General features: G+C 46.6%; 1 protein-coding gene across 1 annotated transcript in view; it reads right to left on the bottom strand.

Annotated features, from left to right (window-relative positions):
- Window positions 1–213: 213 nt before the first annotated feature.
- The window catches only part of PNPLA7 (patatin like phospholipase domain containing 7), a 66,512-nt gene continuing 42,937 nt past the window's right edge, over window positions 214–23,788 (bottom strand). The window contains 7 exon segments of the mRNA XM_032233548.1: window positions 214–336; window positions 1,754–1,936; window positions 3,408–3,576; window positions 5,569–5,632; window positions 13,223–13,372; window positions 15,944–16,004; window positions 22,823–22,936. Of these exon segments, the coding sequence (XP_032089439.1) occupies window positions 214–336; window positions 1,754–1,936; window positions 3,408–3,576; window positions 5,569–5,632; window positions 13,223–13,372; window positions 15,944–16,004; window positions 22,823–22,936 (864 nt within the window).

Below are 23,788 nucleotides of genomic sequence, written 5' to 3'. Positions count from 1 at the left end.
GAAAGAGGAGGAGGAGACTGAGAGGAAGAAGATAATCAAGAAGAAAAACAAGAAACAGAAGATAGTTGAGGAGAAGGAGAAGAAGATAGAGAAGAAGGAGGAGAAAGATCCAGCCATTTCTCGCGGTGCAATCAAGAAGTCGGAAGGATCCGGTCTTCCCAGGGAACTCCAGATTCAGGCTATCCCTCACCAAGTGGTCTTCCCAAGCCACTCTTACCGTGCTCCACCTCCTCCGAGGACCAAAGCTACGGCGTTCCCAGTCAAGACGCGAGCCAGCCGGGAGAAGTCGGAGTGTCGGTCGGCTGGTTTCTGGAAGACGCGTTCATACATTTCTTTCTAAACCAGAGATCAAGACAAGCAAGATTTTCAGAGTTAGCCAATACCGTTAACACCCTCGTAGGAAGGAAAGCAGGAATAAGGCTGAGTGGCCAAAAGGTTTGGGGTGTGTTTGTTGATAGATTTAGGTAAAAGGTAAAGGTTCCCCTCTAACATCTGTGCTAGCAGTTCCCGACTCTAGGGGGCAGTGCTCATCTCCGTTTCAAAGCCGAAGAGCCAGCGCTGTCCGAGGACGTCTCCGTGGTCATGTGGCCAGCATGACTCAACGCCCAAAGGCGCACGGAACGCTGTTCCCTTCCCACCAAAGGTGGTCCCTATTTTTCTCCTTGCGGTTTTTTACATGCTTTCGAACTGCTAGGTTGGCAGAAGCTGGGACGAGACATGGGAGCTCACTCCGTTACGCGGCGCTAGGGGTTCGAACCACTGAACTGCCGACCTTTCTGATCGACAAGTTCAGCATCTTAGTCACTGAGCCACCGCCTCCCTATTCAGCTGTAATAAGTTCAAAATTTCCATTTTTCTAGGCAGCCCACTGGGGATTGCTCCCCGGGGCTCCAATTACTCATGGGGCAACTGCTGATTTTGTCCTCCATAATCGCTCAATTTCAATTTGCTAATCATGATGTGTGGGTTTTTTTCCTAGCTGTGTCTCTTCAATTCGTGCATCACCTGGTAATTGCAATATCCATAAACCAGGGAAGGAGGGAAGGTCAAAGGAAGGAGATGGGAAGAAGAAGGGAGGGAGGGGAGGGGAGGGGAGGGAAGGGAAGAAGGAAGGAAGGAAGGATGGATGGAAGGAAGGATGGAAGGGAGGGAGGAAGGAAGGAAGAAGGGTGGAAGGGAAGGAAGGAGATGAAAAGAAGGGAGGGAGGAAGGAAGGGAAGGAGATGGAAGGAGAAAGGAAGGAGGGATAGAGGGAAGGAGAGAAGGAAGGAGATGCGAAGAAGAAGAGAGGGAGGGAAGGAAGGAAAGGAAGAAGATGAAAAGAAGGGAGGGATGAAAGGAGATGGAAGGAGAAAGAAGATGAAAACTATCCATAAACTAGGGAAGGAGAGAAGGGAGGGAGGGAGAGAGGGAGGGAGGGAGGGAGGGAGGGAGGGAGGAAGGAAGGAAGGAAGGAAGGAAGGAAGGAAGGGGAAGTATGGAAGGGGAGGAGATGGAAAGAGAAAGGAAGGACGGATGGAAGGAAGGAGATGAAGAGAAATGAGGGAGACAGGGAGGGGGGAAGGGGATGAAAAGAGGGAGAGGAGATGGAAGGAAGGAAGGAAGGAAGGAAGGAAGGACCAGCCATGAAAACAGAGCCCTGTAGAAACGCAGCCAACGCCTGAGCCTTGGATGACATCACAGCCAATGGGGTTGACCCCTCGCTTACGACTCAGGCATGGATGAGGGACCCCCCTGCCACATAGCCTCTTACCAGTTTGGGCAGGCTCCGCCGGGAGAAGACTCGGCGAGGGCAGCGGAGGTGAAGGTGTGCCGAGCACCAGCTTCGCATGTTGAGCCACTCCACGGTCCGGGAAGGAAGAGGTCCGTCTTCGCGGTGCAGCAAGATCAGTTGCTTCTGAGCTCGGACCGCCGTGTTCTCCAGCATCCGTTCCAACTGGTGGGGAGGCGTCAGTTGATCATTACGGGGGAACCCAGGGTGGACTCAGGGGAGGGAAGGGCTCTTCCCCAGAGGGCCAAGAGGTCATGGACATTGTTCGGACCTAGGCTTCCTTAAAAAGCAGTGCATGCGGGGGACGCCGGGCCCCGTTGTACCCTACTGGTTGCAACGGGATCGGGAACCCAACACTGAAGCCAACGGTCGTACGTCGAGGACGACCGCACAGCAAATAAAATCCAGAGGATTGCTTTCCTAAACTTTGTTCTCACCCAGGCTTCCTTTGAAAGCATGAAGCGGAGTCTGGGTACTGGCAAACCCTCTTTTATTTACACGACGTGAATTCCTTTCATTCACAGTCCGCAAGGCTCGGCAAACAGCCTTTCAGAGGAATGTTTATCCACACGAACCTTATCTCGCTTGGAGAGCTGCCAGATAACTAGTTTCCAAACGGCAGGGCAAGGCAAAACTTGGCACAGAGTCTCTTATAGTCACAAACAGAACTTTCCACTCTTGAAATGACCGAAGGAACGAATCGTTCCCTGCAAAAGCCCCCTCCCCTTTCGCTCCTCTTTTGCTTCCTTGGGAGGGGCCAATCACTGCCAAGGTGTGGCTTTATTCCCAAGTCGACCCCGATTCCTTAGTTGTTCTTGTCTTCTGGCAGCTCTGCGCATGCGCACACTGGGAACAGGCTCCAGCTGTTCTTCTGCCTCACTGCTTTCTATCTCCCTCTCTGCCTCCGATGCAGAGCCCTCGTCTGAGCTTCCCTCAGCCCCCAGGACTGGCCCATGCTCCTCCCCAACCTCCTCACTGTCCGACTCTGCTGCCAGCTCCAGCGGGATACAACAGACCTTAAGAGTGTCCGGTGGGCAGGAAGACAGCAAGGATGAACTCTCCCTAGCACTTTGCAGAGTAGATCTACACAAGCACTCCTCTACTTTTAAACAGTTCAGTTAGTGACCATTGGAAGTTACAACAGTATTGGGGAGGGAAATGACTTATGTCCGTTTTTCACATTTATGTGGCATTCCTGTGATCACACGAGCAAAACTCGGACGCTTGGCCACTGGCTCGCATTTATGATGGTCACAGCCTCCCTGTGTGTGTGTGTGTGTGTGTGTGTGTGTGTGTGTGAGAGAGAGAGAGAGAGAGAGAGAGAGAGAGAGAGAGAGAGAGAGAGAGAGGTGATCCCACCCTTTTGCGACCTCGTGACAAGGGAAGCCACTTAACCACGTTACTAACTGAACAGCTGTGCAGATTCACTTAACAACGGCGGCAAGGAAGGTCGTACAATGGAGTAAAACTTACTTAACAAATCTATCCCATTTAGAAATTTCGGGGCTCCGTTGCAGTTCGTTAAGTCAAGGATTATTGGGACTGTTTTATCCCCCCCAAGTTTGAAATTGGATCTAACAAAGCCAGAATCAAAAATCAATCTCTTTTTTTAAAAACTTCTCCCAGTGTGTCTCACCTCTCCGACGGTCGGCTCCTGCTCCCCCAGGCCCACGATCAGGATGCAGTCAGCCTGCCGGATGCAGCGCTGAGTCCAAGGGGTGAGGCTGCTGTCCGACTGGTAGAGCACAATGCGATGCACATCTTCCTGTTGGCCCAACCAGCTGGACAACCGGTACTCATGGATGCTAGGGAAGGAGAACGGCAGAAGAGGGAGGAGAAGGCTGTGAATTTCTTTGAAGTGGGTCACAAAGCATCAGATGCAAACTGCTGGACAGATGAGAGGCCTAGAAGAACCTTCCCAGTTGCACATCTGTGCTAGTTTTTCCCGACTCTAGGGGGCGGTGCTCATCTCCGTTTCAAAGCCGAAGAGCCAGCGCTGTCCGAAGACGTCTCCATGGTCATGTGGCCAGCATGACTCAATGCTGAAGGCGCACGGAATGCTGTTCCCTTCCCACCAAAGGTGGCTCCTATTTTTCTACTTGTATTTTTTATGCGCTTTTGAACGGCTAGGTTGGCAGAAGCTGGGACAAGTCACGGGAGCTCACTCCGTTACGCAGCGCTAGGGATTCGAACCGTCGAATGGAGCGAATGGAGCTGGCAGAGAGAAAGACCGAGGCAGAGCCTGGGCCGGCCATCAGCCCTCAGATGGAGAGTCAACAGCCCCCAGGTCTGGAGGTGGCTGATGAGGAAGAGGAGGAACAGCTGGGTCCAATGCCTGATGTGTGGATGCACAGAAGGCAGAGGAGAGGAGAGCAGTGGAAATCTATGGGCCGGTCCTTGGGACAGAAGAGCCCCTGCTGCTAGCAAAGCCCCACACTAGCTCTGGGGATAAAAGGGTTAATACGGGTAATCCTCCACTTATGACCGCTGCCGAGCCCAAAACCTTTGTTGTTCAGTAAGCGAGTTTTTCCCCATTGTTTTTTTGGGGGGGCAGGTTTGTTCAGGGAATGGCTGCAGTTATAAAATGTGTCACACGGTTGTTAAGCGAATCTGTTTCCCCCCCTGTTGCTTGTCAGAAGGTCGCAAAAGGGGAAACCGCATGACTCCGGAACCATCATAAATGTGAGTCAGTTGCCAAGCATCTGAATGTAAATCATGGGGCCGTGGGGATGCCAAAATGGTCGTAAGTGGAGGACTACCTTTATCAAGTTTTTCTTTCCATTCAACATTTTTTATTTTTTAATACAAATGATACATATTATAGGAACAAAGCGTTGACTGGATCTTTTCTTTTACATCCTGTCATTCACAGAGTCCGTTTTACATCATAGTTTCATTTTCACTTTCAGCTACATTATTCTCTCCCCTTATTTTTCATCCCTATGGATATTTTTTTCCTTCATAAACAGTATCGTCAATTTGCCCCTTCACAGTTATGCCAAATTTTCCTTTTTTATTTTCTCCATTGGTATATTTTGCTATAAACAGCATACCTCCTTTAATTCAATTTAAGCATAGAGAGCATTTCTTTCAATTTTTTTCCTACCATTCACAATACACTATCATTTCTTTATTTCTTAATTAGTTACATCACAACAACAATCTTACTACTATTCTCTTTAGTTCACTAAGGTAACTCTTTTTCCCTTTCTTCCTCTTTTAACCATTTTCTCTTGGGCTCCCCAAAATCCCAGTTTTAATTCTTTCCCTCCTTCTCCCCCTTTTCTCTAACTTTCCCCCATTTTGGGGTTTTTTGTATCTTTTCTTCAGTGTATTTACTTTCATTATTCTAGTAACTTTCCCCAGGGTTTTCCATGTTCTCCTCCTTTCCTTACTATTTTGCGGTTTCCTTTTTGGGAGCTCTCCCCTTTATCTACTTTTCCTTTGTGACTGAAAATCCCAGTGAAATCTTCTATCTGTTTTTTATTTTCAATACTTCCTTTTCCACCTTGTCTTCCTGACCCTCATTTATGTCCCCTTTTACTTCCTCCTATTTCTTGTTCTGTATGATTTCCTAGCTTTCCTTTACCAATTAAAGTTTCACACCTGCTTTTCAACATCACAAATAATCCATCATACATCCAAAACTTTGTTATGCAAGTTTAACTCTTTTAACATATATTTTTTTAAAATTTTGGGTTATGCCACATTTAGTTGCAAATTTAGGATCTTCCCTGTGTCAAGTTTTTTTTTTTATGGCTTGCTGACATGGTTAAGGGGACGATGATGGTCCTCACCTGTCTAGAGCTGCGGAGCCCAGCTGTTGCTTGATGTTGTCGCTTGTGAGCAGTAGGGTGGGACCTAAGAAAAAAACAATAAGGAAACTTAACAACCGGGCCAGAAATGAAAAACAAAGCTCAGTGGGGTAATGCTATTGAGATTTAGGGAGGTACAGAAAGAGTAGAGAGGGAAAAAGGAAAATGGTATCTGTTGTGGCCCAGCAGGAGCCGTTGGAGCTGCCACTAGACTCGGACAGCGAGGGGCCCTATGAGTCGGCTCTGGAGGATGTGGAGAACCCTGGACAGGGTTCCAACTCCGAGCAGGGCGCAGAGAGAGCTTTGGATCAGTGGGGAGGAGACAAGGGGGAGTCATCCAGAAGCCAGCAGTGAGTTGTTCCTGGATGCACGCCATCGAAGAGCTACTCGGCGTCAGGAACAATTACGCAATTACAGGAGGTAATTGCGCTCAGCTAGTGGTCATTAGGCTCCTCTCCAGATTATAAAAAAGACTGCTTGTGACACGCCCTTCTTGCAAAAGTCAACACTTTGACTAAAGAGAACGTAACTACCTTGGCAGGCTGGATTGCTGCCAAGGTTTGTCGGACTTGCTGCCAAGGTCCTTATCTGTTTGTTTTGCTTGGCTTTCAGCCACCGAGATTCTGGTCTTGCTAATTAAAGTACATTCTAGTTAAGCTTGTCTCGGCTTTCGTTACTGGATGGAGGAGGGGGTCAGAACAGGTATCCAAAAAAAGAAGCTAGCCAAAAATAAGAGAGAAACAATGGGGTGTGTGTGTAGAACAAGAGAGTAATTCAAACAATCTATCGAAAAGGGATGGAAAAATTTCAGAAGAAAAGATACAAGGCATATAAAAAGAAGAAAGAAAATATAGGAATTGGAGAGCTGAGGTGGCGCAGTGGTTAAATGCAGCACTGCAGGCTACTTCAGCTGACTGCAGTTCTGCAGTTCGGCTGTTCAAATCTCACCGGCTCAGGGTTGACTCAGCCTTCCATCCTTCCGAGGTGGGTAAAATGAGGATCTGGATTGTTGTTGGGGGCAATATGCTGACTCTGTAAACCGCTTAGAGAGGGCTGAAAGCCCTATGAAGCGGTATATAAGTCTAACTGCTATTGCTATTGCTAGATTAGCAGAATGAAATGAAATTAGCAGAATGAAATGAAATATTTTAAACATTAGATATTTAAGTATCTAATTTAGTATGTGCGTAATTAGGATGTGTGTGAGCTATATCAATACTTTTAAGTGTGCAAAGTAATTATGTTAAATGCTTGCCTTATAAAAAACTCGTTAGACACGTTACTTGTAGAAAATAGATGGAAAAGGAATGATGAATTTGGTTTATCTTTAAAGGGGAGAAAAAAATGATATTGTTTCTGTATATAATAAAAACTAAAAGTTGGAAAATATGAGAAGAAAAGTAATATTCTTACTCCTATTCCTATTCTACTCCACTCCTATTCTATTTTATTCTATTCCTATTCCTATTCTATTCCTTATTCTATTCTACTCCTATTCTACTCTATTCTATTCTTACTCCTATTCCTATTCTACTCTACTCCTATTCTCTTCTACTCTTATTCTATTCTACTCTACTCCTATTCTACTCCACTTCACTCCTATTCTATTCCTATTCTATTCCATTCTATTCTACTCTACTCTACTCCTATTCTACTCTACACCTATTCTAATTCTATTCCTAAATTCTACTCCTAAATTCTATCCTCCCTCCCTATTCTATTTTCTTTCACCCATGTTACAATTAGCCTGCATACATTCGGTGGTCTACGTTTCTCACTTGTGGCCCACGGATGAGACAGACGAAAAAAAGAGCCAGCACGCTTTCAATCAACTCTCTGCCGCGTTGCTTGGTGACGAGAGACAGCATGCCCTAACTTGCGAGCTAAGTTCCACCGCAGCCCTCGCCCGTTGTCAACCAAATCTTTACTTTTGCATTTTGGGGAGGGGGGGTATCACAGCTCCTAACTCCTGGGGACGTTTCCCCTCCCGTTTTAGGATCCCCCATTACAATTCTGTGTTTCCTGCAAAAAAATAAAAATAAAAGACAGCTGAATGGGCAATTTGGATTTCTAGGAGAGCGATGTAGCTTGTCAGCGTGTTAAATTGGGGGGAGGAGGGGAAGAGAGAGATTAAATTAAAAAGAAGAAGAGCCAGAGAGAAAAGTCAGCAGCGATATGGACAGCCGTGCTGGGGAAACGTGGAATAGAAACCACACCAAAAAATATAGCCTTTGAGCCACATCAATAAGCTCATTTTCCTGGAATGGAGCGCTACCCCCGAAGGGGAAAAAAAAGAGAGGTTGCTGAGGGCCGAAATGCATACCGACACACCTGGGGAGGCGACAGGACCATAGAGTCCACGTCAGGCTGCAGGGAAGAGCGGTCTGAATCAAGGAGGAAAAGTTGGACAGAGAAGGGACACATGTAAGAATCATGGTGGTGGAAAGGACTACGGAGTCCGACCCTTTGCTGAAGGAGGAAGAGGAGGAGACCTTATATACCATCTCAATTGGCTGCCCAGTCTGTTTGAGAAAACTTCCAGTGCTGGAGCCCCAAAACTCATTGTTCTGTCAGGAAATTTCTCTTTAGTTCTAAGTTGGAACTTTCCTTCCTAAATGTCCATCTTTTTTTCTTCTTCATGTCTTGAACTCTGGGGCTTTGGAGAATAGCTTGATTCCCCCCCCCCTCTTCTCTATGACAGCCCCTCAAATACTGGAAGATTGTCCCTCCAATCCTTCTCTCTCTCTCTTTTCTCTCTCCGTCTCTCTCTCCTAGTCTTTCTCATTTTTCTCTCTCTCTTTCCCTCTCCCTGTCTTTCTCTCTCTCTCTCCTAGTTTTTTCTTTTTCACTTTTCTCTCTGTCTTACCCTCTTCCAATCTTTCTCTTTTCTCTCTCCCAGTCTCTCTATCTTTCTCTGCCAGTCTTTCTCTTTCTCTCTCCTAGTCTTTCTCTTTCTCGCTTTTCTCTCTCTTTCCCTCTTCTAATCTTTCTCTTTTCTCTCTCCATCTTTCTCTCTCTCCTAATCTTTTGCTTTCTCATTTTCTCTCTCTCTTTCCCTCTTCCAATCGTTCTCTCTCTCTTTCCCTCTTCCAATCGTTCTCTCTCTCTTTTCTCTCCTTCTCTCTCCTAGTCTTTCTTTCTCACTTTTCTCTCTCTTTCCCTCTTCCAGTCGGTCTCTCTTTTCTCTCCCCCAGCCTCTCCCTCTTTCTCTCCTAGACTTTCTCTCTCTCTCCTTCTGTCTCGCCTAATCTTTCTCGCTTTTCTCTCTCTTCCACTTTCTCTCTCTCTTGTCTCTCCCAGCCTCCCTCTCTTTCTCTCAGTCTTTCTCTCTCTCCTTCTCTCTCTCCTAGTCTTTCTCACTTTTCTCTCTCTTCCAGTCTTTCTCTCTCCCAGTCTCTCTCTCTCTCTCCCAGTCTTTCTCTCTCTCTCTCTCTTTCCCTCTCTCCTAGTCTTTTTCTTCCTTATTTTTTTCTCTCTCTTTCCCTCTTCCAATCTTTCCCTCTCTCTTTTCTTTCTCCCCCAGTCTCTTTCTCATTCTCTCTCTATTGTGGTGATTGTTAGTAATCTCCCTCAAAGAAAAACAGCAGGTGGGAGAAAAGGAACACGGAATTATTGTACAAAGCTGCAAAAAAATCCCTTTGCATTTCTCCTGGGCAGGAGTTTCAATTAGCTTCTCTTATTCCGTCACGATCTGAAATTCTGTCTTTGTTCCGGTTATATTCGAATTTCCCCCCTCCTCCTTAACATCTGTTTCTTCCCTTTTTTCTTCCTACACAGATCATTCCGGCTAGACTAAATCAGAGCAGGCCAAAGAATTTCAAGATTGCTCGTGAGGAGCCAAAAAGATAATAGTTTGAAAATGTGAGCAGATACAAAATCTGAGAAGGTGCTGTGTTTTTTTAATTAGTTAGGACTTTTTATCTGCATGGATGTTTTGTTTTCACGTACTTATGTATTTGCGCAATCTGGAACGCCACCTTTTGAAATGAAAATACAGACTAGTGAGACACACACACACACTACAGTCCTTGAGTTATGACTATAATTGGGACCCCAATTTCCATGGCTAAACAACAGTGGCTGTGGAAGTGAATCGGACTCAATTCTACAACATTTTCTGCCAAGGTTGTTAAGCAAATCACTTCAGTTGTTAAGTGAACCATGCAGTCATTAAACAAATCCACCCTTCCCCCCAGTGACTTTGCTTGTCAGTTGTTCTCTGAGAAGGGCGTAAAGGGAATCATATGACCCCAGCATGTGGCAACTACCATTAATAAATTGATCTTATTTTCATTTGCTCATTAAATTGGTTTGTTGAGGCCCAGCGTTGTCAGGCAAGAGAGAGAAAAGAGAAAGAGAGAGAAAGAAAAACAGAGAAAGAAAGAAAGAAAGAAAGAAAAAAGAAAGAAAGAAAAGAGAAACAAAGAGAAAAGAGAGAAACAGAAAGAGACATAAAAGAGAAAGAGAGAGAGAAGGAGAACGAGAAAGAGAAAGAAAGGAGAGAAAGAAAAGAAAGAAAAAAGAGAGAAAAGAGAAAGAGAAAAATACAATAAAGACACACAAAGAGAGACAAAGAAAGTGAGAGAGAGAAAAAGAAAAGAGAAAGCGAGAAAGAAAAAAAGAGAAAGAGACAAAGAGACAAACACACACACACACATATATATATATATATTATATTTGTGCTGATAAATATTTGGGCATACCGGGGGTTGTAAAATATATATATATATATATATATATATATATATATATATATATATATATATATATATATATATATATATATATATATATATATATATGCTGATTTGCTTGTTGTCAATCATCTCGGTCTACAACTTTTCACCCACAAAATCATTTCCTGCCATTCCAACTTTGAGCCCACGGCCTGCTCCCATTAGAAGATTTACGATGCCCAACTGGCAGTCAGGAGAAGAAGGGAAAAATTTTTTTTATGGCACCCGTCTTTTAATTCCATTACCGATTGTTTAAATGCATTTTGCGGCAGGACGAGAGATCGGTGCCGTCATAAAGCCTGCCCTGTTGTGCCAGATTTATACAGATTTATTTATTTACATTGGTGGGAGATGGTCCGGCTGGCCCTCGGCCGTCCGGGCAGTTTCCCGCTCTGCAGCGGGGCTACCACGGCAAAGTGAAATGGGCACGACACACACACACACACAAACACACACACTCACAGTCTTTTGCCAAACAGCAGATGCTTTTTGTCTGACATCCTTTTTTAGAGGACAGAAAAAGCATCCACACAGTCAGCTACCATTCCCTTCCATCTCTCCACCTCTCCCCCCCATCAACATTTCTGGATGAGTCATCATTCCAGCGCATAAAGGAAAGCTGCATGTGCAGCTCACATCACACGCGATCCGTCCGTCCCTTTGCTGGTGCACTGTTCTTAGATCTTAGACGGGGGCTCCTTCCCAAGAGCTGCTGCAGTTTTCTTGGCCAAGATTTTCAGAATTATTATTATTATTATTATTATTATTATTATTATTATTATTATTTGGCAGAAGTGGCTTGCCATTGCCTGCTTGCCTAGGGCTGAGAAGGAGTGATAGGGTCCAAGGCAGAGGTGGCGTTCAGCAGGTTCGGGCCAGTTCTGGAGAACCAGTAGCGGAAATTTTGAGTAGTTCAGAGAACCAGCAAATGCCCCCTCTGGCTGGCCACGCCCCTGTCTTTTCTCTGCCTCCCGAGTCCCAGCTGATTGGGAGGAAATGGAGATTTTGCAGTATCCTTCCCTTGGAGTGGGGAGGGAATTGAGATTTTGCACTATCCTTCCCCTGGAGTGGGGAGGGAATGGGGATTTTGCAGTATCCTTCCCTTGCAGTGGGGAGGGAATGGAGATTTTGCAGTATCCTTTCCCTGGAGTGGGGTGGAAATGGGGATTTTGCAGTATCCTTTCCCTGGAGTGGGGAGGGAATGGAGATTTTGCAGTATCCTTCCCCTAGAGGGGGGAAGGAATGGAGATTTTGCAGTATCCTTCCCCTGGAGGGGGGAGGGAATGGAGATTTTGCAGTATCCTTCCCATGGAGGGGGGAGGGAATGGAGATTTTGCAGTATCCTTCCCCTACCACGCCCACCAAGCCATACCCACAGAACCAGTAGTTAAAAAAAATTGAATCCCACCACTGGCCCAAAGTCACTCAGATAACTTCATCATTCGAACTCACAGCCTCCCTGATTTCCAGCCTGACACATCACCGTGACACCAAACTGGCTCTCGACCCAATATTATCACAAGCTAAAGATGATTCGCTCGAGCATTAAAAATAGATTTCTGTTATTAAAATTATCAGAGAATTATGACACCGTTAAGTGTCAGGTGGCAATTGAAAAGGGCTTGGCAGCTTTCCAGGAGATCTCGGATGACCTGTCAGCTAAGGAACGAAGAACGATCTGCTTTGAGTTATCATGACTCAGAAGACGTGATGAAATTCACTCTCCACACCAGATAAAAAAAAGGGCAAAGCGAAATACACAGGAGAACACAAATCCGACTTCAGGGGTGGCAAACCTTTTCGGCCACTGCCCAAACCGAAAGAAGTGTGCATGTATGCTGGAAACCTGAAGAACAGGTGGCCGGCACATGCATGCCAGTTTTTGGCCTCTTTGGGGCCATTTTCAGGCTGAAAAACAGCCCCCCCCCCCAATAGCCTGGAAATGGCCCTGGAAATGGTCCAAAAAACAGCCTGAAAACTGCCCAGAAAAGAACCTGAAAATAGCCAGGATAACAGCCTGAAAAACAGCCTCTTTTTGGCCATTTTGTCAGGCCATTTCAGGCCATTTTCAGCCAAAAAAACAGCCCCCAAATGGCCTGAAAACAGCCTCCAAAATGGCTCAAAACAGCCTGAAAATGGGTAGGAAAACAGCCTGAAAAACAGCCTCTTTTTTGGCCATTTTTCAGGCCATTTTCAGCTGAAAAACAGCCCCCAAAGGGCCTGAAAATGCCCCCAAAATGGCTCAAAAACAGCCTGAAAATGGCCAGGAAAACAGCCTGAAAAACAGCCTTTTTAAAAGCCATTTCTCAGGCCTTTTCAGCCTTAAAACAGCCTGAAAAACAGCCTCTTTTTTGGCCATTTTTCAGGCCATTTCAGTTGAAAAACAACCCCCCAAATGGCCTGAAAACAGCCCCGAAAATGGCTCAAAAACAGTCTGTAAATGGCCCAAAAACAGCCTGAATATGGCCAGGAAAACAGCCTGAAAAACACCCTCTTTTTTGGCCATTTGGCAGGCCATTTTCAGCCGAAAAACAGCCCCCAAATGGCCTGAAAACAGCCCACAAATCAGCCTGGAAATGGCCTGGAAAACACCCTCTTTTTTGGCCATTTTTCAGGCCGTTCTCTGGCGCACGGGCGCCTGCGAAGACCAGCTGGCCAGCGCACATGCATGCACCAGAAAGCGGAAAAGCAGCTGGCAATGGGCACACATGTCCACAGAGAGGGCTCTGCATGCCACCTCTGCCATAGGTTTCCCATCACAGCCCTACTTGGACATCACAACGTCCGGGGGCCATTCCAGCTTTATTCAATTTTGAGATGTATCTCCTGAACGTCCAGATCCCTCCCATTATCTCATGGGTGGGGGTCTGAAGCCACCCAGAGCCCGCGGGGGGTCTTACCAATGGCGCAGAGGGCATGCTTGAGTTCCAGGGTGAAGGTCGAGAGGGGCACGTCTTCCGAGACGGGCATGATGGCCACCGTGGCGAGGTTGCTGGCTGGGTTGCTGGCGTCCCACTTGCTGCTGGGGGTGTGTAGGCCCAACTGGTGCCCTGGGGAACAGAAAACCCGCTGGAGGAGACCGTAGGCTGCTTGCCCGCGTTCCCAATCGGAGGACGAGGGAAGAAGCACCCAGAACCACATCAGAAAACTAGCATTAACGTAAAACGTGAGAAGATGGGCCCAACTCTCAGAGACGCAGTAGAAATGGGTTTGCCAAGAGCCCGGGGAACTCAGGAGATTCAGACAGTTCAAATTAGTATCAAAGATTTATTAAGTGCTCTGAAAGGATCTGAACTACTAACGGTCAAAGGAAATGAGCGGGAGACAAGAAAGGAATTCAAGGTGGCTGGACTCAGATCTCTTGTGGGAGCGCAGGGATTCGTGACTGATGATGCATTTGACCCACTCCCTCGGGCTCATCTCCTACAGGACATGTTGTTAACCTGGGGGTGCTTTTTTTAGTGTTTTAATGGTTTCTACCGTTATTTTATTCTTTTAAAATAGTTTCTTCATTGTAATGTAGGTTTCTGAATTGTGAGTCACCTAGAGATGGAAATCAAATCAAATCAAACTGGTCAATCAATCAATGCAAAACAGAACACCCGTTGCTGAACCGCGAGCTTCTTTTCAAGATCTGCGAGAGTTACCACTTTGTTAATCATTCATAACGAGGATTTCTGTGGCTAAGCCAGTTGTTAAATGAATCACGCCCAAATCTCAAACCTTTTCGTGACTCACTGCAATTGTTGAGTGAATCGAAAAGGACTGCGAAGTGGATCTGGCTTCTCTCAGTGGTTTGTGTGTCGGATGCTGGGAAGTTCCCAAATGGTGATCATGTGGACACTGCAACCTTCATAAATTCGTGCTGGTTGCAAGTGCCTAAATTTCGATCACACAACCGTGGGGATGCTCGTGATGGTCATAACTGTGATAGCTGGTCATAAGTGCCACTGTAACTTTTAAGGTCAAGGTTCCCCTCGCAGATCTAGGCCAGTCGTTCCTGACTCTAGGGGGCGGTGCTCATCTCCGTTTCAAAGCCAAAGAGCCAGTGTTGTCCGAAGACGTCTCCGTGGTCATGTGGCCGGCATGACTCAACGCCGAAGGCGCACGGAACGCTGTTTTCTTCCCACCAAAGGTGGCTCCTATTTTTCTGCTTGCGTTTTTTACATGTTTTCGGACTGCTAGGCTGGCAGAAGCTGGGATGAGTCACGGGAGCTCACTCCGTTACGCGGCGCTGGGGATTCGAACCGCCGAACTTCCGACCTTTCTGATCGACAAGCTCAGCGTCTTAGCCCCTGAGCCACCGCATGAGAGTCACTTTTATCAGTCGCTAATTGAACAGTGAGTAAGTCAAGAAATACTCTGTACTCTGAATCCCCTATTGTAAAGGTCAGCTCTGAAAGCTGGATGGGCAAAGGGGAAAAGCGCACGGAACCAGCCTCCTCTGTGTGGCACCTAAATTCTGGAATGTTCTCCTTGCTCGGCGAGAGCATTTAAGCAGCCAAAGGAGACAAGAATCCCATTCTTCCTCCCCCCCACACACATAACCTCACTGGGCTTTTTGAGTGGGATTCATAATCATGGGTATTTTAACTATTCTGTCTTTTCCTTTGACTGGCAAGACACCTCGAGCGCCCTAAGAATAGAAATGCGGGGTGTATAAACCAAATATAGGAAGGAAGGAAGCCACAGCTGAGGTGGGTGAAGAGAAGATACGTGGATTGATGAGGTAGGACAAGGAGAAAGAGATTTCCAGTGGTGAAATTCAAGTGTTTTTACTACCCGTTCTGTGGGCATGGCTTGGTGGGCGTGGCAGGGGAAGGATACTGCAAAATCCCCATTTCCTCCCAACTCCTGGGGGAAGGATATTGCAAACTTTCTATTCCCTCCCCACTTCAGGGGAAAGATACTGCAAAATCCCCATTTTCTCCCAACTCCTGGGGGAAGGATACTGCAAAATCCTCATTTCCTCCCCATTCATTCAAAATCCATGGAGGTGGGGGCCAGATTTGACTTCCCAAACCCGGTTATTAATTTAACTGGGGACGCAGTGGCTCAGGGGCTAAGACGCTGAGCTTGTCGATCAGAAAGGTCAGCAGTTTGGCGGTTTGAATCCCTAGTGCGGCGTAATGGAGTGAGCTCCTGTGACTTGTCCCAGCTTCTGCCAACCTAGCAGTTCGAAAGCAGGTAAAAATGCAAGGAGAAAAATAGGAACCACCTTTGGTGGGAAGGAAACAGCGTTCTGTGCGCCTTTGGCATTGAGTCATGCTGGCCACATGACCCCGGAGACTGGCTCTTCGGCTGGGAAACTGATGATGAGCACCGCCCCCTAGAGTCGGGAATGACTAGCACATGTGTGTGTGTGGATAACTTTTACTGATTTAACCACTGCGGAGGTTCACTTCACGAATGTGGCTGGGAAAATCGTAAAACGGGACAAAAGGTCACTGAACCATTTTCTTACTTAGCAAGATCAATTCTGGGCTCGAATTTTGGCCGTAAGTCAAGGACAGCTGGGCTGTCCCATTCTTCCACCCCTAATTGCATGCACAAGCCATCCCGCGTCCCACCTACCCAACCCCAAGGTGCAGGAGAAAGAGCCAGAGCATCCCGTATCCTACCCCCTTGCTGTAGATTTCCAAGGATCTTTTCACCCAGCAAATGGATAAGCCGCGTCACGACCTGGAAAAGGAAAGAGAGAATGGGGGAGAAAAACAGAGATGTAATTAGGCTTGTCTCTTCTTAAAACCTCCAGTGTAGGCCTTTTTACAAGTCCACCATATATGATAATACGTAGCATCAGTACAATCACATCTCCAGCATTTAGGTTGTAAATTCGGATACATACAAGCCAATTTTTTAGGATCTAAATGCCATCTATAAAACATCTTGTAGAAATTCTCTCTCAGATTTTGGACTTGCGTAAATTTGACATTTCTTACCCATATCTTTTCCCGAGTATCCATCATTATTGGTTCTTCAAAATTTTGTGCCCACTTTTATCATACAGTCTTTAACTAATTCGGTTTCAGAATCTATTTCTATCAGTATATTATATAACCTTTTTATATGCATTGGGCTTTGATCCCTAATTTGCTTTATTAGATTGTCTTCATTCTGCGTGATGCTGATTTCCATCTGGCCTGTAACTGACCATATCAAAGCATTTTGAATAAAAATATGGTGGATTATGCAAAATGTTTTTTAAAAGAGGATAAAGTTTACCCCCCCGTTATTCGTGTTAGGTATAATTACTGATTGTACAGTTATAGAGACTAATTTGATTCTGAATTTAACAACGGCAGCAAGATTGTTGGTGGCGCAGTACTGGAAGAAGGAAGAATTGCCTACTATTCAAGAATGGACATTAAAAGTAACAAACTTAGCAGAGATGGCTAAAATATCAGCATATCTCAAGGATTATTCAGACGAGAAATGTAAACTGGAATGGAGAAGATGGATTGATTATATTCAAAATAAATATGGGACTAAGAAACTCCAGATAGCTTATGAGTGAATGAGCAAGGAAAGATACAACTTATTTAAAGTCAGCTTTACAAAAGGGGAGTTAAAGCACAAGTGAGGGATGATGCTAAAGTCTGTTAGTTTATTTTAGAATATGGTTGTTAAATGTTTATACCCTGTATTTGCTCTGGGAGGTTGGGGGGGGAGTGAGGTTGGGGGGCAGGTGGGTTGGGGGGGAGGTATATATTTGTAAAACTTTTTTAAAAACTTTTAATTAAAAAACAAACAAACCAGTGTTGGAATATTGTGTGGGAAGGAAGAGAACAAGGATGGACCTTCCCTAATAATTCATGGTACATATTTACAGTTATGCAGATTATTGTTTTATTCTGGCAAGATTCCGTCTGTAGGCAAACAACAATTAAAGACACTTGTCAGAAGTAACTCTACATGTTTTGGGGGAAATGGACATTTTACTATATTCTTAAACGAGGGATCAAAAGTTGGCTTTCTTTATATGCTTGGAAAAGGTCAGAAGTTGTTCTTCGTATATATTTGTGTTTTCAACGGAGGAGAATTTTTGTAGCTTAAGGATGAAATGAAGGCTCCTCGGTGCTCTCTGAGCTTGGCTTGGCTTGGTTTGGTTTGGTTTATTAGATTTATATGCTGCCCTTCTCCCAAGGACTCAGGGCGGCGTACAACATTAAAAAAAACCATATATTACAAAAGTTAAAAAGAATTAAATAGAATATCCCAAACAAACCCAATTAGAATTAACAATGACATTTTTAAGAAAATTCGAATTAAAATTAACAATGATCAATAATTTATTTTGTTTTGTTCAGGCCAGGCCTGGCTTGCTGGAAAATCCAACTTTTTAGGGCGCGTCGGAAGGACCGGAGGTCGGGGATTATACGAAGCTCCGGGGGCAGCTCATTCCAGAGGGAAGGCACTCCCACAGAGAAGGCTCTCCCCCTGTGGGTCGCTAGCCGACACTGTCTGGCCAACGGCACCCTGAGGAGGCCAACTCTGTGGGATCGCACTGGACGGTGGGAGGCTACCGGTGGCAGTAGGTGGTCTCGCAGGTACCCTGGGCCTAAGCCATGGAGCGCTTTAAAAGTCATAATTAATACCTTGAATCGCACCCGGAAGACAACCGGCAACCAGTGCAGGCCGCCTAAAAGACAGCTTTCTTGCAGTGACGTTTCGTCACCCAACTAGGTAACATCATCAGTGCTAGAAGGGATTGGGCTTTGCCCTCTCCCTTCTAGCACTGATGATGTTACCTAGTTTGGGTAATGAAACATCAGAAAAGAGAGAGCAGTTAAACTCAGAGAGCATCAAGGGACTCTCATTTCTGTTTTCCTTTTGCTTTCTTTACATTTTTTCCCCACACTTACAGATTAACAGAGTTGGAAGGGACCTTGTAGGTCATTTAGTCCAACCCCCTGCTCAACCATTTCTGACAGAGGGCAGTCCAGTCTCTTCTTGAAAGCTTCCAGGGATGAAGCTCCCACAACTTCTGAAGGCAACTTCTGTTCCTTTGGTTGATTGTTCTCACTGTCAGGAAATTCCTCCTTATCTCCAGGTTGAATCTCTCCTTGGTCAGTTTCCATCTATGATTCCTTCTCTGGCTTTCAGGTGCTTTGGAGAATAGCTTGACCCCCTTCCTCTCTATCCCTGTTTTCTTTTTCCCCTCTTCATTGTTTCTTTGGATGGTGAGTTTATGTGGGTTTCTTTTACGTGCATGCTTTGGGGAAATGTCATAAATATCATTGGAACGAAGGAACCCCATGTGTCCTGGTTCCTGGACTGTCGGATGGGCGAGAGGCAGGCCGGTGGCGTGACTGATGTTCAGGACCTCTGCGTGAACTTCTGAAGCCCAGGAAGGTCAGGGAGGGAGGGGGGGGGAAGAGGGGGGGGGCTCTGCAGTCTGGTTTCACATGACCACGATGGGTTTGAAAACAACTGTGGAGCCCCAGCGCAGCATGCTGCCTTCTGCCACTGGGTGAGTCACTCTGTGGCTGCTATAGCAACCTGGCAGGAACATCAATTTTGGGTTGGAACAATGCGTCTGGCACGCATTCTGCTGGGGAGTTTGAAAGCTGCTTTGCTTGGGGAAAGGAGGCATGCTGTCCCACCCGCCCCCCTTCCGTGGAAAGAGAGGAAAAACTTCCATTTCTAGGTGCCTAAGATGTCAGTAAACACATTTTTCAAAGAAAGAAAGAAGAGAGAGAGAGAAAGGGGGGGAGGGAGGAAGGGAAAGAAAGAAAGAAAGAAAGAAAGAAAGAAAGAAAGAAAGACAGGAAGAGCGAGAGGAAGAAAGGAAGGAAGAGAGAGAAAGGAGAAAGAGATAGAGAGAAAGGAAGGAAGAGAGAAAGAAAGAGAAAGAGAGAAAGAGAACGAGAGAGAGAGAGGAAGAAAGGAAAGAAGAGAGAGAAAGAAGGAGAGAGAAAGAGAGAAAGAGAAAGAAAGGAAGGAAGAGAGATCGTGAAAGAGAGAGAAAGGAAGGAAGAAAGAAAGAGAGGGAGGGAGAAAAAGGAAGGAAGGAAGGAAGGAAGGAAGGAAGGAAGGAAGGAAGGAAGGAAGGAAGGAAGGAAGAAACTTCAAGAAGACAGCCAAGCTTTTTCTCCAGCAATTTTGCACTTATTCAAATCTTGACAGCCCGCCAGGAAAGAAAAGGAATCCTGGCCACTTGTGTTATCAGGAGCGATCCGTCCTCTCCGGGCAGAGGATAATGTGCCTTGTAGTCTGCCGGGAGCAAAAACGCAGGTGGCTTAAAGTATTTGTGACTGACATCTGCTCAGGTGGTGGAGGAGTGGTGCGGTGGCCTAGAGGTGGCGCTCTCGCCTCGCAATCAGGAGGCTATGAGTTCGAGCCTAGGTAGAGGCAGATATTTCTCTCTCTGGGCACGATGAGGATTTATCTGCTGAACAAAACTCCGTATTGGTGACAGGAAGGCATCCGGCCAGGAAAAACTCAGCTCCATTCAGTTGCCCAGACTCCACCCCGCAAGAGATTATGGGGTGCATTAAAAAGACAATGAATCTTATAAGCAGAATGGAAAAACAACCATGACCTTGTTCTGGTGTTTGCCTCACTTCCCAGACGGGCAGTCCTCGACTTACGACCACAATGGGGACCCAAATCCCCATCGCTAAGCGAGGCGCTTCTGAATTGAGTCCTTGCCCAATTTTCACAATCAGTTTTGTCACGGGGGTCGAGCGAATCGTTTCCGTTGTTAAACGAATCACATGGTCATTAAAGCCAACCTGGTTTCCTCCATTAATTTCACTTGTCGGAAGACACGTAGGAAGGTCACAAATGATGGGTCGTGTCACACAAACACACACACACACACACACACACACACACACACACACACACGGATGCTGCAACCGTCATTAAGTACGATCCAGTTGCCAAGCGCTCAGATCATACACGTGGGAAGGCCACAGTGGTCGTAAATGTGAGGATTGGGGATAGTTCCTTTTTTTCCCCAGCACGGTTTCAACTTCAAACATTCGCTGAACGCTTGTAACTCCAGCGCTGGCTGTAAAGCCAGATTTTTCTCCATCGTATCTAAAAACCTAGTTATTATTTTGCTTTAAAAAAAATGGATGCATTTTCTTCTGAGGCTGCTCAGGAAATGCCCTCAACGCACCCGGGAGAAAAATCTCCACCATCTTTGTGTTCGTTCGTGTCACAATTGGAGTGCAGCTTTCAGGGCGCTGCTTACTTAAGTAGGGCAGGGAACAATAAGTCAGAGGGAGCGCTGTGGCCCACTTCTCCGACGAAAAAAATCCACCCCAACCGCTTTGCTTAGCAAGAATAGACAGATGGAGCCGCCTTCTAAAAATAAACCAGCTTTCAAACGTAACGCACAAACCAAGTTGTCAAGAGTGACACACACCGGCAATCACTGTGCGGTGCTAAGGCGCCTGTGAAGTGAGCTACCCAATCCCACTGTGGAGGGATAATTCTTCACCTGAGTTTATTTATTTATTGTATTTAGTACAAATACAATAGCAGAGTTGGAAGGGACCTTGGAGATCTTCTAGTCCAACCCCCTGCTTAGGCAGGAAACCCTACACCGTTTCAAACAAATGATCGTCCAACATCTTCTTAAAGGTTTCCAGTGTTGGAGCTTTCACAACTTCTGGTGGCAAGCTGTTCCATTGATTAATTATTCTCACTGTCAGGAAATTTCTCCTCGGTTCTAAGTTGCTTCTCTCCTTGATTAGTTTCCACCCATTGCTTCTTGTCCTGCCTTCAAGTACTTTGGAGAATAGCTTGACTCCCTCTTCTTTGGGGCAGCCCCTGAGATATTGGAATGCTGCTATCTAATCCTTCTTTTCATTAAACTAGACATACCCAGTTCCTGCAACCGTTCTTCCTATGTTTGAGCTCCCCTAATCCTCTTTGTTGCTCTTCTCTGCACTCTTTCTAGAGTCTCCACATCTTTTCTACAGCGTGGTGACCAAAACTGAGTGCAGGGTTTATTAGAATTTGGGGACGAGAACAAAAGAATAAAAAATCCAGGGACAGGGACGATAGGCACATTAGCGCACTGATGCACACTCCCTCTACTAACCACTTAAGTACGATGCAAAGGTCCTCGGAAGTCAATTTGGGACTGAAACTGAACATTTGCAGCTGAAACAACTGAATCAAGTAGAGCAGGGATGGTGAGCATTTTCGGCACCTAGCGGGGAAAAAGGTTGCACAAGAAACATCGCATGCATACACACACCCTTGCCAGGGTGGGTCGCGCTCCGGGAAAGCCAAACTTCTGAATCCTAGCACGCATCGGTGACCAAAGATCAGCTGGGTGGCATGCAGGAGCAGGCCAGTTTTTGGCACTGCCGTGCGCGAGAGGATCACACTCTTGAAAAGCCAAACTATAGCAATAGCAATAGCAGTTAGACTTATATACCGCTTCATAGGGCTTTCAGCCCTCTCTAAGCGGCTTACAGAGTCAGCATATTGCCCCCAACAACAATCCAGATCCTCATTTTACCCACCTCGGAAGGATGGAAGGCTGAGTCAACCTTGAGCCGGTGAGATTTGAACCGCCGAACTGCAGATAACAGTCAGCTGAAGTGGCCTGCAGTACTACACCCTAACCACTGTGCCACCTTGGCTCTTCCGGGGTTCTGGCGCGCATGCACACCCAACAATCCACTGGCTTTGCGTGCACCCCACCGGTTTTCGGCACCGCCGTGAAAATGTGAAGGACAGCTGATCGTCATCATGGAGGTAGCGCATTCCAGACTTTGACAACTCCACAACAGCAATCTTAACGTTTTACAGTCAAGTTAGAAATGGTTGACACCGAGTTTAAAGCGCGTTTCAGAGCCTGCCGTATTGCGATTCCAACAAAACAAAGTCGTTTGCAGGTAAAGCATGTAACTTTGCATGCAATGGCTAGAGTTGGGAGTTGGGGAGGGCAGGCAGTTCAGGGGCTGCCCTTGAAGAGTGTCCGAAGACTACAGCTGATCCAGAATGCAGCCGCACGAGCGATAATAGGTGTACCGAGGTACACCCATGTTACACCTATCCTCCACGAGCTGCACTGGCTTCCCAGTGCTAGTCATTACTTTTAAAGCCCTACATGGTATTGGACCTGGCTACCTGAGAGACCGCCTCCTGCCACATACCTCCCAACGACCAATAAGATCACACAGGTTGGTCCTCCTCCGGGTGCCGTCGACCGGATAATGCTGGCTGGCGGCTCCCCGAGGGAGGGCCTTCTCTGTAGCTGCACCGGCCTTGTGGAACGAGCTACCTGCAGAGATCCGGACCCTCACCACTCTCCCGGCCTTCCGCAAAGCGACCAAGACCTGGCTGTTCCGGCAGGCCTAGGGCTGTTGATTAATTTCCAGCCCCACTTGATGGAATGGATGTTGTATTGATTTTAATTCTGTATTTTTAAATGTTTTAAATGCTTTTACTTTGTTGTGAGCCGCCCAGAGTCCCTAGGGAGTGGGCGGCATACAAATCCTATTAAAGTTTAAAGTTTAAAGACCTCCGACCTGGGGGAACTTGCGTTTGATGGAGATCAGCGCTCCCTCTGGGAGTTTGGCCAGCTCGGAATCCCGAACAGCGTGCACGGTGGTTGCCCTGGGTTGGTGAGTTAGTGCTTCCACCTGAGAGTAAAAGAGAAGCCAAAAATGGTTATTCAATAGCAATAGCAGTAGACTTATATACCGCTTCATAGGCCTTTCAGGCCTCTCTAAGCGGTTTACAGAGAGTCAGCATATCGCCCCCAACAATCTGGGTCCTCATTTTACCCACCTCGGAAGGATGGAAGGCTGAGTCAACCCTGAGCCGGTGAGATTTGAACCGCTGACCTGCTGATCTAGCAGTAGCCTGCAGTGCTGCATTTAACCACTGCGCCACCTTGGCTCTTCAAATTGCGCCAGGAATCGTTGACCCGAGAAGGGCCCCGGTCATCGCTCATTAACCAAGTTAGAATCCCGGATATTCTGCTTCTTCTCCTTTCACCATAAAACCTCCAGGGATGGAGCACCCATACCTTTGGCAGGCAAGTTGTTCCACTGACTAGCTGTTCTCACTGTCAGGAAATCTGTGCCTAAACTGCCTCCATTTCTTTGAGAAAATGTCAACAGAATATAACAGTTGGGGCCTTAGAGGTCTTCTAGTCCACAGCTGGACCCACAGCTGACTTTCGAACACCACTTGTCGGCTGTGACCAGGGGGCATTTGCCCAGGTTCGCCTGGTGCACCAATTGCGCCCCTACCTGAACCGGGAGGCCCTCACAACAGTCACTCGTGCCCTTGTGACCTCTAGACTGGACTACTGCAACGTGCTCTACATGGGGCAGCCCTTGAAGAGCATTCGGAGACTTCAGCTTGTCCAGAATGCAGCCGCGCGAGCAATCGTGGGTGCACCTCGGTTCACCCACGTAACACCTATCCTCCGCGAGCTGCACTGGCTGCCTGTTGGTCTTCGGGTGTGCTTCAAGGCGCTAGTCGTC

This window comes from Thamnophis elegans, chromosome 16, assembly GCF_009769535.1.
Source record: "Thamnophis elegans isolate rThaEle1 chromosome 16, rThaEle1.pri, whole genome shotgun sequence".
NCBI classification, from domain to species: Eukaryota; Metazoa; Chordata; class Lepidosauria; order Squamata; family Colubridae; genus Thamnophis; species Thamnophis elegans.
This window is presented reverse-complemented; position numbering and strand designations above follow the sequence as displayed.